The following is a 17,263-nucleotide window of genomic DNA, read 5'->3' as shown; positions in this document are numbered from 1 at the left end:
TCGACTGTAAATCAAGAAAAAATAACAATTTCGCTTTCACAGGATTCACACATGAAAAGGAAGAAACCTTTTACATTTGTCAAGTAATATATACAAGATAATGGATTTTTTTTTTCCTTTTTTTGAAGATGAGACTGACTCCATGTTAGTGTTACTAACCAGAGGTACTGCATGAGGTAACTGGTTTTTCTGTTCAGAAGAGCTGGGTGTAAGACAGCATTTGGAGGAGGTCAACAACCGATCACATCAGGTTTTATTTTCCTTACGAGTTCGGCGTCTTTCTGGCACAAATCGTGAAAGCACCCGGGTCACGTTCAGCTCGCACACAACCTGCAGCGTTAACCCGTTTTCTTTCAGGAGGCTTTAACATTGTGCGGTCATCTGAACGTGATCCAGGCGTGATGAGATGATCCGCAGAGAGAAAACTGCTAAGTCACAGCTGAGTTACTGACTTAAAACTATGATATTCAAGTGAATATTGCTGTAGTATAAATATTGCTGGACCCTTGGACCATGCACATGCCACTGTTTACATGAATGGGGCTGCTTTAACAATCAATCATGGTGTGAGATACATATTGATGATACCCAAACAATAAACACATTGCTCTGTATTTATGGATGTTTTTTTTTTCCCCACACACTCTTTCATCAAAAACTGCACAGCAAGCGTCACAGGTTACTTTTATAAAATCACCGTCTTTCCACAGCACTAGTCAAAGCACAAGAGATGAGCCTGTGTGTTGTCCAACGTGGCTAAACTATCACTGAACGAGTCTGAACATCACATCAGCGGGTTAATAATGAGGTAATACTGTTCAAACTGGCATTTCCAGCAAGTGGCCAATCACAGAAGCCGCCAGCACCAAAAAACCATCAGAGATTTTTTTTGTTTGTTTTTGATGATACACACACTAAGAGTTCTAATGCAAGTGCTACCTACACAGCTTCTGATCCAGAGCAACTGATACCAGGATTCATAGAAATCAGTAACACGACCACCATTCCTTGAAAAATCTGAAGAAAAAATGTATATATATATTTATGTATATATACAAATATAAAAAGAACCATCACAGGGCCGGTTGTTAAAATGATTTTTAAATATGTGCAGGTGGAACTGAGACATCCCTTTCTGCTTCTGTGAAATGAGAACGGTAATGCCCTGATATCGTATCTTTAAAAATCAGATCAGTGATCGGCAACTGTGGGTACACGTCTATTTACAAGAATCTGCCTCTCTTCTTCGTTGTTTTTTTTAAGGTTTGTACAGCATTAACACCATGACAACAGGTCAGGCTCTATTTAAAAAAAGAAATCTCCACAGACAAAGAGGCCAAACTGGCAATAAAATATCTCAACTACTAAAAACACAATAAAATACATAACACAACTTGATATACATGTAGAAAAAAGCCTGAGGTACTTGTCAGAATATCTGAGGTCAGTCTGGAGGAGTAAGCAGCTGAGGGCTCACCCGCTCAAAAATCAAAACAAACAGAATATTAGCCTCACATAATATCATTAGCGTTATATTAACAAAGAACACGTACATCTACAAATCCTTGAGTATCCTGGAATAGTCACAGCAGCATAACGGACATTCAATGTATGGTATTCATGTTATGGTACAACTATGGCATTGCATTTGAGACAAAGGCAACCATTTGAGCTCTCCTTGCATGATGTACGGTGACTGAGGTATCTGGGGACTGATGTCCGACTGAGTCTATTGAACAAACAAACCCATGAAAATTAAAAAAACAGACATGTTGCCTACTCAAGTATGGCCCTCGCAAGGATAACCCCCCCCCCCTATCTGTCTGTGATTCTTATTAAAAACACTCTTTAGCAATCTCACATCATTTAGTCTTCAAGTTCACACACACACACACACACACACACACACACACACACACACACACACACACACACACACACACACACACACACACACACACACACACACACACACACACACACACACACACACACACACACACACACACACACACACACACACACACACACACACACACACACACACAGTTTAAAATCAAGAATGTGTAACATCGCAACTCCAGACAGCATCTGTCAATGCCCCTGGCACTGGCAAAAGGAGTAACTCTGCTTTTCTACAATTAAAAACAAATACAAATCCAGGAATATGTCCATGGTAGCTAGCTGGATAGCTTGGCTCTCATCATAGAGAAAATGTTCCAAAGAAGCCTAATGGATACCTGAGAGGTAGTTCCCCGGGGACAAGAGACATGTCCCAAATCTTCCAAAAAAAGTCCACAACGTCCGATAACAACTGCTCAGCTCCCATTCCAGCTCCGTCCTTACGAGAACACAGCTGTGCCCCGCTTCCCGTCTCCTTTTCTCATTTCATTCTGAGGCATTCACAGGTTTAAAATAAGGGAGCACACTCGAAGTTTTGAAAAAAAATCGAGAAGCTTCGACCCCTGAGGAAGATGAATATATTTCGTCTAACAGTCTCAAAATGGTTCCTCCGAGGTGTGCAGCACGTTGTCCAAGGTTTGGAGCAAGAAGGTTCGTTTCATTTGGCCGCAGACGATCATGACCGAGACAGGAAAACGGCAAACGTATGAGGTAATAAAAATAGACTAACACCAAAAGAAATACATGAGGTAATGACAACATTTAGGATTTGACACATGGGTGTTATCAGATGTGCCCATCCAATAACTTATTACTACAGCAGATGGATGTGTTAGTAAAATCAGACTTAAAACACACAAAATAAAAAAAATACCGGTATTGGGATTAAATATCAGCTGCATCCAAGTTGCTCATTGTTGTCGTTTTTATGCTTTTAAATATTCACGGACATCCGCTGAGTTTGGATTTGAAAGAAATTAAAAGTCAGGAGCTCGTGTGAGGGATGTTGGTGTCACCCATTCAGGTGCTGGACTCTTTGGGAGGTAGGTCCTCGTTGGTGAGAGACGTCACTATGGAGACGGGGCCGTCTGAGGTAGTGCTGCTGATCGTCCTGGAGATCTGGCCGATGCGCTCCTCGACGCAGCCGGCGGACAGTCGCGCCTCTGCGTCGTGGTCCCAGCATTCTTCGATGGTCTCGCACATCTGGCTCAGACCCTGAAAGCACAGAAGATACAACAGAGTGAGTCAATAAATATGATTCAGACTCAGACTCAATAAAGTAATTAATGTTTAAAAACCAGTGCTAGTCAAGGAGGGGCGTTTAATATACATTGTCTAAGATAGTATCTTAACTGTTGTTTAATACATGTGAGTAATATCAATATTCATGTGTCACTCATTTAGCAGAAAACAATCAAACAGGCCTCATGAGTCCACACTCATTCACTGGATATGAGGAATTCTAGTAGGACAGACTATTGCACAATGTGCAGTGAGAACACATACAGCGTTCCCACTTCACAAAGAAGCTAAGCGAGCGTAGCTGCCTGCATGGCTGAAGTTAGAAACGAGTGAACAAACAGCGTCGGGAGACAAAACACAAACATAATCCGCCTCGTAATTAACGTGTCCAAATTTAACGAGGATCCTCCTCACTCGCGTGGAGGGTTTTGGCTTTGAAAAGACGGATGGTGCTCAAAAGACAACAATCCGCAGACTATGTCAGATAGTGGTTGCCATCACATGATGAGAAAAAGCTTCAGCAGTCAGCGTTTGACCTTGACCAGCCAGCTGCAGTACGGGCAAAAGAAAAACACACTCTGCAGACTTCACGATTCATGGTTCAGCAGAGCAATGGAATCCATTATTTATATTAAGGCTCATACCTTTTAGTTCAATTATGTTCAGGATCTCATCTCCCTTGGATTCATGTCTTGTTTACATAAAGTGAAGTGTCAGGTTAAATGCTCTCCTCATAGATTTTTTTGATCTTTGTGAAATGTTTTTCAAATTGAATCCTGAGGGCCGCTTCAGAATGATCGATCATACTGACACTGTTTGCTCTCAATACTTGCTCTGGTTAGGTCAGTGTTTTTGTTTGAATGAATGTCTAGGCTTTAGGTTCATAAATACGTCCTGTTACTGTTAAATAAGTTGGTTTTGTATTAGTATCATTAGAAATATCTAATAAACTATAAACAAGAGCAAGCTAGTTCCAATAAGACTTTTACAAACACATTTTTGCTTTTACATATTTTTGAGTGATGCAAAAAAATATCTTCAGTTATTGTTGTTTTTTGCAAAATCCCCCAAAATATAGAGATTTGTATTTTGTCCCACACTCCTACATGATCTCCCTTTTTTCTAAATGAACACACCCAGTAATTAAAAACTGCGAACACCTTTAATTCTGTGTTTTCTTCAGATTTCTCTACTAGTAGATCTAATGTTCTCTGCAGAGGAGAGTTTCCCCATAAACTAAAACTCCCTTCCTGTTAACTCAGTGTCTGCTGTGTGAAGCTGGTTTAGCAACTCAGAGAGTAAAAATACACATTATCAAAAACCCCATCCCCTCACTGAACTTTCTGAATAAAACTCATAAAGGATTCAGAGTACTATGACCTCAGAAGATCGAGCTGTACTTTACTGGAAAAAAGGATGCATGACATCCTGGTGATGCTGTCTGAACAGTAGGAGCTGTTCTTCCTCTCTTACTCACAGGATGTTTGAGCCAGCAGTCCTTCATGACTGGACGCATCTTCTTGTGCACGACCACATCCTGCAGATCCTCCAGGGAGGGATGCTGGCCTATTTCCTCCTCGAACGGCAGCATGTACTCGCCAACTGTACCTGCAGAGGGGAGGTGAGGTAACAGGATGGAGAGAGTTACACAGAGATCAAGTCAAGGAAATGGTGCAGTGTTTGGAAAATCCACAACTCCTCCCTCCATCCAAAGACTGACTGCCCACTCTAAACCTTTAACCTGGATCAGATGACTTCCCCCCCCCAGACCTAAACAGAACCTAATCCTGAGTTTATTAGACCGGCCTGCACACTCACCGTCTGTCTCTGTGCAGCGGGACACCAGCTCCCACAGCACAAGGCCCATAGCGTACATGTCTATCCTCAGGAAGGAGTCTCTCTGGAAGTTGATGGCTCCTTCCAGCACCTCTGGAGCCATGTAGCGCCTCGTACCCACCTGGCAAGACAGGGAATCAAGCAGACGTCGGCATGAGCATGAATGGTAAATGATAACAGATTTATACACTCATGACCACTTCATTAGATACACCTATTCAACTGCTCGTTAACGCTAATATATAATCAGCCAATCACATGGCAGAAACTCAGTGCAGTAAGGGAAGGTTAACATGATAAAAACTGCTGATCTACTGGGATTTAGGGATTGTATGTTAGGTCAGTGCACAGGGTGAAAATGTTGATGTAAGAGGTCAGAGGAGAATAGCCAGACTGGTTCAAGCTGATAGAAAGGAAACACTAACTAAAAAAAACTTAAATTGATGAATGCAGAAGAGCACCTCTGAATGCACAACACTTCAAACTCTGAAGCAGATGGACTACACCAGGTGCTGCCCCTGTTAGCTGAGAACAGGAAATGCTACAATATTTGAACAATAGCAAATTGAAAAAAATGCAGCCTGGTCTGATGAGTCCTGATTTCTGCTGAAATAAGGTAGGTAGGGTCAGAATTTGGTGTGAACAACATGAAAGCGTGGATCCATCCTGCCTCGTATCAACGGTTCAGCCTGTTGGACTACTTCCACCTGGCTAACACGCCATGAAAAAAAGCTCAAATCATCTCACACTGGCTTCTTAAACATATACACAAGCTCACTGTACTCAAATAGCCTCCACAGTCTACAGATCTCAATCCAATAGAGCACTGTTAGGATGTGGAAGAGCTGGTGATTCGCTTTATGGACGCGCAGCCGACAAATCTACTCAATCTGTGTGATGCTATCATGTCAATATGGACCAAAATTTAAGAGGAATGTTTCCAGCACATCTTGAACCTATGCAAGAATAATTATGGCAGACCTGAAGATAAAAAGGGATCCAACCCAGTCCTAGAAAAGTGCACCAATTACAGTTTTAAAATGATTTGGTAACAGCAGGAATTTGAGGTCCCACATGCTGCCATGCTCACTGGTATATTTACAGCAGAAAACTGCAAAATAAAAAATACTTAACATACCACACCATGAGCCTGTTCAATGAGTCTTAAAGGATGCTTTGGTACCAACCAGTCTTGATTTATTATTGAATGAAATGAATCCACTTAAAGCAGCAAACTCAAAACTTCTTAAAGTTACTCTGCAGCCAGAAGTCAACATTTCTGCAGTATCTTCATGATGAGCTAAAAACACTACCTCTCCCTTACAATCAAATTCAGTTATTTAGACTTTCACTTACACACATTACCTACTCACAGACATTTCTTATTGTCAAAAAATACTAAATAGGATCCAGCTGATATTTGGTTTTATGTGCACATTTACCTACTTACTTACTTACATTTGCATTCTTGTATTTGTAAACTGGTTTTTTTTCTACCTCAGTTTTGACATAAACTTTAATATCTTGAGTACTTTGTGTAGAATGTTTACATTAAGTTGATCTCACTTTCCCACTAATAATGTCTCTGAGTCGCTGCTGTAGATGGCCTGCTGCTATGGATGTTCCAGAATCCAGCGGCTACAACTACTACTATCCGTCTCACCACTATCATCTCTCTCTCTTATTCTCCTCTATCCCTCTTTCCAAGCTAAACTCTGTCGAGGCAGACGCCTGTCTAACATGAGTCTGGTTCTGCTCGAGGTTTCTGCCTGTTAAAAGAAGTTTGTCCTTGCCGTTCTAACTTGCTAAATGCTGCAAGGTGCTCTGCTCATGGTGGATTAAGATGAGATCAGACTGAGTCCTGTCTTTAAGAGGGGACTGGATCTTACCCTGTCTTGATGTTGGGTCTCTGTTAATAATATACATAGAGTACGGTATAGACCTGTTTGTTAAGAGTCTTCAGATAACAGTTGTTGTGATTTGGGGCTATATAAATAAAGATTGATTGATGTACAGACATTTGAGACATAAATCTGAATAATCATTAGGTGCGTTAAGTTTACGACACAATAACTGACTTTATGAATATTGAGCACAAACTTAATATTTGCTGCAGAAGCCTGTTCATGCAAAGCCATGAGAGCAGATGAAAACTTTTCAGAGAAAGAAAAAAGTAGAAAGTTACTCAGACTTGTGTCAATGAGCCAATACAGAGACGAAGGCTTGTACTGAAGTGAGCCCATACCTGTCCATGAGTGTCTCCTGGAGGTTTTCCTGGTTCAAATCGTACAGCGAGCCCAAAGTCTCCAATGATTGCAGTCAAATCATCGCGTAGCATCACATTCTTACTCTTGAAGTCCCTGCAGAAATCATTTAAAAGGGGAAGATGTCATTTTAAAAATAGAAGAACTTAAATCAAGCACAAACAGAGGAGGGAAATAACAATCAAAGACTCTGTGTTGAAGATAATCTGGTTTTTAAGTGTGTGGAAGTTGTCCACAGGTGTCCTACCTGTGTGCAATGGTGGGTTTGGGTCCCTCTCCCTTGTAGCTGGGAATGTCCTCATGGAGGTAGGCCAGGCCGCGGGACATGGTCTCTGCCATGTGACACAGCTCACTCCAGGACACAGTGTTACCCTTCAGATGGTCCGTCAATGAGCCCTGCATGAACACACACACACACACACACACACACACACACACACACACACACACACACACACACACACACACACACACACACACACACACACACACACACACACACACACACACACACACACACACACACACACACACACACACACACACACACACACACACAGAGAGAAGACACAGGAGACATGATGAATAAGTGCTTATGAATCTCTGCTGTGCGTCACACGACCATGGCTCTGGAACAGATTGTTTGTGGATCCACTTCATCTGCCGGCTTAATAATGTCGTCTGTAAGAATTATTAAAATAGTCTAAATTCACGAGACAAAGCTTCAAACGTCATCAGAAGCACAGACAAAGATGGAAAAAGATTCAAGCAAACAGATGACACATGCACCAATGGCACAGAGACAATAAGTGGAACTAAATATGTTTGTGCACTGCCGTGATAGAGGGTGCTACAAGGACGAGCTTGAAAGTCATTACACCAATAATGTGATGCTACATTTGTGGTTCTGGTAATTACGCTTTAATCCTGTTATGATATATTAATAGCTTTTGTTGAGAGGACCAATGAACAGGATGTTCTGAGAGCCTGGAGGTGTTTAATCACAAACTATTATTTCAGGAACACTTGCTGCTGTTTTTGACATAATTGCCTGCATTATTCATACGCTATATGCTTTAAAGAAGAGTATTAATCCAAGAAACAGAACCCTATCACTTTAAGGTATAGTGCAGGGTGCTGTAGATGTGCCATAAGTAATAAGATCCACTTTAATAAAAGCTGTGATGCTCTTTTGTTGAGGTAAATAAAAAGCCTCTGCCAATATTGGAAAATTTGCAGCAGTTCTAGTAAACACACGCCCTATACCTCACTGTGGATTTTCCTGTATATGGGTTTCTATATACGGGGAGATGTGCACTCCACTCACCCTCTCATGAAACTCTGTGATCAGCCACAGCTCTGTTTCCAGGTTGGATCCATGTTTTTCTGCAGCGATGTAACGCAGGAGGTTTTCATGTCGCATCCCTGGAGTGATGAAAATGTCCCGCTCGTTCTGCCACGACTGCTTATCCTGGACCAACACAAGAGAGAGAGAGGAGCGTGAGACATCAGACAAAAACAGGCAGCACTGTCCATGTAATAAAGATAAAGTCTATTTTCATTCTTTCAACAGAGTCTTGAGTTTGATTAATTGGAGGTCAAAGGGAAGTAAAGTGACTGACACAGTGTCTTGTAACCATAGTAACTCTCACTTAGACCTGCATGTGATGAAACTTCGCACTGATGCTGATCACTCAGGAAATAAACATCAGCATACAAAGGAAAAAGCTATAACCTCCTGATATCTGTATTTACATAGAGCTTCATCCATTCATCCACCGGGACCTCGATGACCCTCGCTATGAAGGACAACTTAAACAAAGCGCTCATGCAAACCGGATCATACAGCATGAGCTGTGCTGTTAGCTGGTGGCCAACGATGGATCGTATTTTGAAGTTGATGCACAACACGCAAAAAATCATGAGTTTGAGCTCAAACTAAACACAAACTTCCAAATGCATACTCGTAAATAAAAGTATCATCACACATTTTATGCTGCAGATGTTCTGATATTCTCATTCTTTCACTCAGCAGCTTATAACCCTCTTTCTTTAAAATGTGCTTCTACCAATGTCAGTGGTTCAAGTGAGTGACTTCAACGGGTCGGAAAATCCAGTGTTCTGGATAATCTGGATAAATCCAGAAGAATAACATCCTTTCAATGAAAACATCTGTGACATTTCTCAAACGATGACACCACTCTTCTTACAGAGAGCAGTTCAACACAGTTTGTTCCTCTAGTACATGAAATCTAATTTCTCTTGTGGATCTTAAAGTGTCTGATTTTTCAAAATAAAATCTACCCTGTGTTCTTAGAAGATGAAGAAGTAAGTTTAACAAACTGAACCAATCTTAAAAGAAATTTCTAACACCCTGAAAGACTTGACTCAGGATGAAAAACACACTCCGCACAAAACGTTTTCAACCTCGTGTCTAAGTCAAACATTTTGTTTGACTCACCTGCTTTTTTTCAAAATTCAACAGCCTGACCCACACTTACAAAAAAGAATTGTATTCTCTAAATGCTGATTTTCTTCTTGTAGCATTTTTAGATGAATTAACATAACTACATGTTGATTTGCTTATTGAAAAATAGGAAGGACAAAAGGCAGTTATAATTCCCGATCAGGCAACATAGCTCATAATTGACAGCTAGCTCTGGTATTGTTATTTAAAACCATACAATGGACATAATATAATTTAATCTACATGGAAAATGATGCAAATATTTAAAAAACATAAATCTGACGTTCAAACAGAGGCTCAGAGTGGAAATTTAGCAAAACAGCATGCAGTGAGCTCAATATAAAGCACAAATGCCTTGGTATTGATTTTCTTTGTTTACCTGAATGGGGAAAATCTTCACTGCCACATATTCGCTCATCAGCTGGGCCTTCCAAACACAACCAAAGCGCCCCCTAGCTTTGATTTCCAGCAGCTGCAGAGGTTTGAGACCCACCAAGGGGGATGGAGGAGCTGGCCCAGGGTCCTAAAGAACAAATGAGGAGAACCAGTTAGGTTGGGATAAGAGAAATGGATCCTCGTCAGTCCCTTCACACAGAAAGTCCAGCTGTAAGAACAGAAAAGCTGCAGAGACAGAGTCCTCTCTGGGATTTAAAGTGCTTTGAAATGAGTCGATGAGGTTCATTCTCTCACCTCGCTCAGGTCTACGTGGCCGTACGGAGGTTTGCGGTGGCGGTACATCCACAAGGCCAAAACGAGGGCCAGGGACAGCACGCAGAGAGGCAGCAGCGAGTACACCAGCACGTTGAGCAGGGACGGCACTCGAGGTGGAGGCCGGATTTTCACTGACGAGGAGAAACAGAATAATTACAGAACATCTGCGTTATGACATGCTGAGTATCTGCAGAGAAAGAAGCGTCCCTCACAGACCAGACGACTGGATGTTAAAAGAGAAGGGCAACATTTTATCTTCATTACCCAACCTTGATCCATTCTAAATGAGCCCATAAAAAAGCATGAAACAGGCGAGTGATAACATATTTAATACCTTCTTCTACCACAACGCATCCGTGTTTAATCATAATGTATATGCATGGTGTTTTTATACGATGAGGTGCGAGGCTAAGCTGCTCTTGCCCGCGGGGAAAAGCAGAGACCTATTTCTGTGCCTGTGCTGTACTGTACGTGGGATGCTTTCGCGGCTCACCTCGGTTGCCACTGCCAATCATGTCAGGAAGGTGGGTGAATCGTTCATTGCAGTAGTTGCCCTCGCAGCAGCAGAAGAAGACCTGAGGGTTTTCCTCCATGGAGACGCACTCTTGCCTAAAAACGGAAGATGACACACCTACGTTACTGCTTTGGTAAACAAATGTCTGGAGCAGAGACAAGTCAACGTGAAGTACAGTAAAAGTAACACAGGGGTTGAGGATCTAGACTTGAACTCAAATAACTAAGTAGTTGATAGTCTGCCTCTTGTTTTTGTTTCACTTTCTTCCTCTGCTGTACGTAAACTCAACAGAGAGAGTCTTGTTTGCTCTAATTTATTGTCCAGCCTATGCACTCTTTGGTTTGAGATACTTTTAAGATGTTATAGACTACATTTCATCATGTCCTCAAATGAACAAACTCAGTTTTATTGGGAGTACTGTCCTGTTCAATTATTAATCATTAAGACATATTTAGCCTCTGTTCCAAATTCAGAGGAATCGTGGGATTTCTTACTCTTTAATTCCTTTAGAAACATCAAACAACTGCTCTTTAAATGCTCTTATTATTTTTCTGGCTCTCTTAAAACTACCATCCTTTCTATCGCTCCTCATCATCCTCGTCTTTAAACTGGCCATTTTTTTTATCTGTCTTTTCTGATTCTGATTAGAGCCGAAAGCACTCTAGGCCAGAGCTCTTTCTCCTGAAACTGTCAACGAAATTTGCACCTGCGTCTGAACCTGCAATTTGTGCACATCCAATTTCAACAGAGACCCTGCTCCTGCTTTAATGCGGCCCATGCTGATTAAATTAAACGTGCCACCAGGTCAGCCATAATTGCAGTCTTTATCTTTACACTCTCTGAAACTGCAGGTTAATGTGAATTATAGTCATTTAGTGGCAATTATTAAACATTTAGTAACACTTGAAAGTTGTGATTGTGGCTCACAGCTCGGAGTTGATAAAGGTTGAAAGGCTCCTCTCTGTTGAAACAGCCTCTGTGTACAGCTGTATCTCTTTAACATCGTGAGGCCGTGGACTCGTTTCCGAGCTCTGTGCTCACCGTGAACTTGATTCTTTTATTAGACGGGCTGAGTTAATTTGTTTTGCTGACCGTACAGTTTGTGTTCAAGACCATGTTTAATAATTCACAGTCTGTACACTGTGTTGTATGGATGCTTTTATGAGGGGATGCAGAAAAGGAGGCATCCCCAGATCGGCTTCTACTTTCAATTTGCTTTTATACATTGTTGTCTGGATCATTATGGAGCAACAATAAATCAAAAGAAAGATCGTAAATCAAGAAGTATCCTGAAAGATAATAGAGTGGAAGCTCTGCGGGGTCTTTGTAGAGATCACAAAAGACTATTTTAAATAATCCATTAGCCGTCTGAGCGACTTCACCAGAAGAGAGGGTTTCAGATTTTCTGCTGTCTGCTTCTTTAAAACCTTTTTTCTGCTTTCTCTGTTAATTAGTATCTTATATATTAAAGATGTTTGACAGTAATCCGACTAAGTGTAAGCACCATTTTCATATCCTATAGCTGAACCTCTAATCATCCCTAAGAAAAGAGAAGCCGGCTCTATTATAAACTCACACCTATAGATCCTGTTTCTCACACAGGACTGCATACTGGGTTGGTAGCTCAGATGTTGTTGTTTTGTGACATCAGGCAGTATAAATGCAGACATAAAGCAGACCTCACATAATGCTGTAATAACCTTCATGTCTTCTTTGATGTTGTGTTTTATTTTATTAGGTAAGACTCTGTAATCAGGGACTTCAGAGCGTCATAACGGTGGAGACATGCAGACATGTTTTGAGTTTTAAAGACTGTGGGTGATCTCCAGCATCACGGACACCCTGTGTGGGGTCTCTGGGGCCACTTAGTGCTGAGACTGACGCAGACGGAGCAAACTGGGAGCCCAAATCCTCCAGAAAATGTTCTAGGCTGGGTTGTTACACCAAATCCATTTCAATCAGGGGAGGACCAGTGAGTGAATCTGCGGCTGTTAGGATGGTGAGACTTCATGGCTAAATTATTATCAGAAATCACCCAATTTAAGGATATTTCAATATTTTTATTTTCTTATTTTTGCCTAATTTCTTAATTTTGTATTAATTGTTTTCATAGATTTGAAAATATCTATGAATGCTATCATGTTATGCCTTTTCCATCTGTTATTTATCTCAATCATTTGTTATGAACTCTGATTTGACTTGCCAGGGACTATGGATGAAAATATCGCTAACTCTGGCATATTTACATGGATGCTTCGCTGAAATGTTCATTAATATGCACTGTCCTTTTAAATAAATACTTTTTTTTTTCAAATCACTGATTTGCTGAATGTAATTTATATTAGCACTGTTAATGTTGTGTTTCTCTTTTTAACTTCTCCTCAAGATGAGAACATGAATATCCAGACAGATTTTACTATTCTATAAAAACATGTGTGTTGTTTATTGTTGTCTTCTTGTCCTTTTTACCTAGTGAAGCACTTTGGCTAACCTTGGTTGTTGTTGTTGTTAAATATGCTATATAAATAAAGTTGACTTGACTGTAACAAACTTTGAATGGTGATATGTATAAATGGTGTTTTATAAATAAACTTGCCTTGCCTGGTTTGGATGTTTTAAGGGCAGCTACTGATCTGTTCGTCTATTCAACAACATGAGATCTCTAAATTGATTGTGTACCCCAGGCCTAAAACAAATCCATCCTTTTACAGCCGTATAAAACCTCAGAGGATCTTTCGTCTGAAGGGCTGAATCCGGAAAATGTTCCTCCATGTTTACTTGATAAGTTATCAAGTGACTGATCGCCAATAGTGTTGTTTTTCTGATTTCCTATCATCTAATCGATGGGTTTTAAGTGGATTTCTGTGAGTTGTTATGCCTGCCTCTGAGACCGCCCCAGGTCACACACATTAAGACGTACTGTACTAGATGTGGGCACTGAGGCAGATACTCCTGCTGTAGTCGCTGACACTCACTCTGGGTACGAGCCAGACACCTGAAATATAAATGCTAAAGCTTGGCGGCTGTGACCTCGCTCGCTGACCCCGACCTGTCATAGCAGTTGAAGTCGTCCAGCCAGCAGCCTTTCTTCACCAGCTTGATGGTCCCTGAGGAGTTGAGCCAGGAGGCATAACAGTGCAGTCGCTTGTCCTTCTCCCCCTCGCAGCGCTCGAAGCCGCTCTGGTTGGTCCTCTCCGTACGCCAGTTATCATTGTAGTACACACACTCCCGGGTCTCTGCTTCGCCCAGGCTGTACCCTAAACATGGACAGAAGGCCTCAGTCAGCTCACATCGTAATGAATTGAATCTCGACGTTGGAAGGAAGCACAGACATATGGCGCAGGATCCGCTCTGTGCCACGCAGAAGAGACATCTCTGAGCAGAGCCTCTATCATCTCTCTGGCACATGGCCAAGTTTGGGAGCCCTCTGTAGTAAAGAGGGAGCTCCTCTGGGCTAAGACAGTGTTGCTGAATAGTAGTTCAACATAATCCCATTCACTATAACATCTTTTCAGTGACAAAAGGAGGGAAATGACAGAATTTAATTAGCTATAGTAAAACAATAGTATGCCCTACTGTGGTGCAGAAACACCACACATCGGGATGCCACTTCTTTAGATAAGGAGTCTTGTATCCTGCTGAAAGTGTGACACATCTGGAGAGACAGATAAGACCTCCTTCTTTCAGGGCTTTTACTGTCATTTAGCAGGAAATAGTCCCCTACATCCAAGATGATATGTGACAATAGCTGTCAGTCTCCTGCTGTTGCACAACTCCCCACTGAAAATGTTTTTATCTCTATGGATTGACTGTTTGACACATGTCTTTAGCCACACATGTAAGATGTGTTTTGGTGAATAAAAAGAGGAGAAACAGTGCCGTGCATGTCATTCACAGCACAGCTTGGACATTCATCTTTGTTCACAGAAAAAATAGTGCGTGTCTCTTTAAATCCCTGCCTATAGGAGAGCTGCCCATCCCCCAGCGTTACCCCCACCGACCCATTACACACACTCAGGCACGCATCCACTTACACATACATGCATTTAGTTGTGCAGCAGCTTACAAAGGGAGGTTTCACTATAGCATACAGGGATGCATGCGAGCACCAAACATTGTGCTCGTTATTTAGGATGAGAGGTGGTCAGGACAACACATGCGTACACACAAACACACACACACACACACAGCAGAGATCCTCAATGCTCCATTGAGCCGAGATGGCATTTCTGATATCTGTGGTCACATGATCAGAGAGGACTTTTACTACAAGATCATTTCCCCAACCCCCTCCCTCTGTCACTAACCGAGGCTTACACCACAACAACACGAATTCTGGAGAAGCAGCTTACTATACACTCTAATCTATAAAGCATAAAGGCATTAACGCTGTTTGACGCACAAGAGACAGCTCTGCCTCAATGAAAATGTTATCACAATCAGAGGAAACAGCCAGAAAACGTTTCAGAAAGTGGGTGTTATTGTTTCCAGGATCACTATTTGGTGGTGGTGTGGGCTGACGGCAGATGGGTGGAGGTAAACACCTTTTGAGCAAATAGTAGAACATCCCATTTGAGTTGCAAACAAAAGAAAAACATGCCTCATGCTCAATTTCACGTGGTACAAATTCACAGTGTGTGAGAGTTTGTGTGGAAACGGATCTGTGTAACAGTAACCTCAATCCAGGGTAAAGACCTGGCTTCAAGCTAACAGCTGCTGTCTCTTCATATCAAATTGATTTATGACAAGAGAGAGAGGGGATAAAGTGTGTTTTCAAAGCTTCTTGTTCGAGCAGTGACCACAAACACGACCTGAGATGTACAATATAAGGTTTCAGGATGTTGATGCAGCTGCTGCCTTCTATTCCTGCCGCTGTTAAAGAAAGGCGACAGTGAACGCAACAGTCTGAAATGTGGATATATTTCCGTGACATTTGTAGCGTTAAACACTGAATTTGATACAATGTGTGTTGTTTTCTAGACATGAAAGTGGCAGGTATTGCTGGAATAAGTCTCCTGTGTTGGAATAGACGTGTTACAGGGGCAAGCAGAGAAAAGGCGATTATGTGTTGGGAGAATAAAATCCCTACAGCTGAACGACGGGATCTGATGCCAACAAAGTTTCATCAGCCAACAATTGTAAACTCGTTCGCGGGTCGAAATTTCAAACACACTCTCTCTCTCTCTCTCACACACACACACACACACACATTCAGAAATGCTCCTGCCTCGGTACAAAAAACTGTTGCAAAATCCAACAATAGCCCGCTTACCTGCGCATAAAGTTCCCAGAAGAAGTGAACAAGTCAGCCATGAAAAAGACATGTTCCGTTTTAAATACAGGACAGAGATTTCCCCCACTTTCCGTCGCGAACATTAAAACTCAGGTTGTCCAAAACATCAGTCCGGGATCAAAACGACCACAGGCCTCCGGTCCCCCGGCAGCCTAACCACCTCCACCACCACCAGCAGCAGCAGCAGCAGTAGCTCCACCACAGCGCGTGTCAATAGCCGCGTCGCTGCAACAATGTTGCAAGAAAGATAGGAGCGATTAATTGACTGCCAGACTCTCAGTCCAGGACAAGGTGCGGCATATCGCGTCCGAAGTGAATCCAGAAACCGAATGGGACGCCGCGAAACCACCGTAGACGAAACCTCGGCGCTCTTTTTGAGGTTATTCAGTTGGATAGTAGCACCGCTGCATCGGGAGGTCGGTCGGGGTTTACATGCATGTTACTGATCTGTGTCCAAAATGGCTTCTAAATGGGGAATGGGCTGCAAACAGGGAAACCCGGATGTGTAAACACAAAGAGGGGAATTCAGGCAGCCAGCGAGTGACCTTAACACGACACCGTAGATACACGCCTGAAATGACTTTATATATTACCTCGCATCGAAAAACACCACGTCTAGTTTCCTCTAAGCAGACAACGGGAGGAATGTAAAGCTTTAAAGAAAGATAGGTTCACCACGTTGGTTTTTTGTCCCCGTGCCAGCAAATACTACACTTGCACTTTCTGTGGTCAGAGTTGGTATTTTATTGTCTACTTTTCGGTTTTGGTTATCTACCCTCGGGTTAAATTAAGATTTCCGGACACTGAGAACTAATATCACTGCTGACACACAGAAAATAGTACATTTTATTTCTTACTATAAGGAAAATAAAGCGAGTCACTTAATATACAAGGGAAATTATTTTAGCTGAGAGTGAAGGCACGGAGGTAATGGAGGGATTCTCACACAGCCTTTATTTTCATTTTTAAAGAGTATACCATACACATTTATTAACCTTTACAAATTCAGTTTAAGAATAATAAAGCTCACACGA

The 17,263-nt window shown here is 41.8% G+C and overlaps 1 protein-coding gene across 1 annotated transcript; it reads right to left on the bottom strand.

Moving 5' to 3' along the window:
- Window positions 1-1,985: 1,985 nt before the first annotated feature.
- On the bottom strand, window positions 1,986-16,950 carry LOC117827259 (activin receptor type-2B-like). Its single transcript, XM_034703792.1, has 11 exons — window positions 16,209-16,950; window positions 13,986-14,193; window positions 10,916-11,031; window positions 10,402-10,553; window positions 10,091-10,234; window positions 8,572-8,715; window positions 7,492-7,640; window positions 7,226-7,340; window positions 4,963-5,101; window positions 4,622-4,752; window positions 1,986-3,117 (listed from the first exon to the last, which is right to left on the bottom strand). The coding sequence occupies exons 1-11, from the start codon at window positions 16,258-16,260 to the stop codon at window positions 2,923-2,925; spliced, it is 1,545 nt and encodes a 514-aa protein (XP_034559683.1). The 5' UTR covers window positions 16,261-16,950; the 3' UTR covers window positions 1,986-2,922.
- Window positions 16,951-17,263: the final 313 nt, after the last annotated feature.

The sequence above is a fragment of the Notolabrus celidotus genome, chromosome 15, assembly GCF_009762535.1.
Source record: "Notolabrus celidotus isolate fNotCel1 chromosome 15, fNotCel1.pri, whole genome shotgun sequence".
Lineage (NCBI taxonomy): Eukaryota > Metazoa > Chordata > Actinopteri > Labriformes > Labridae > Notolabrus > Notolabrus celidotus.
This window is presented reverse-complemented; position numbering and strand designations above follow the sequence as displayed.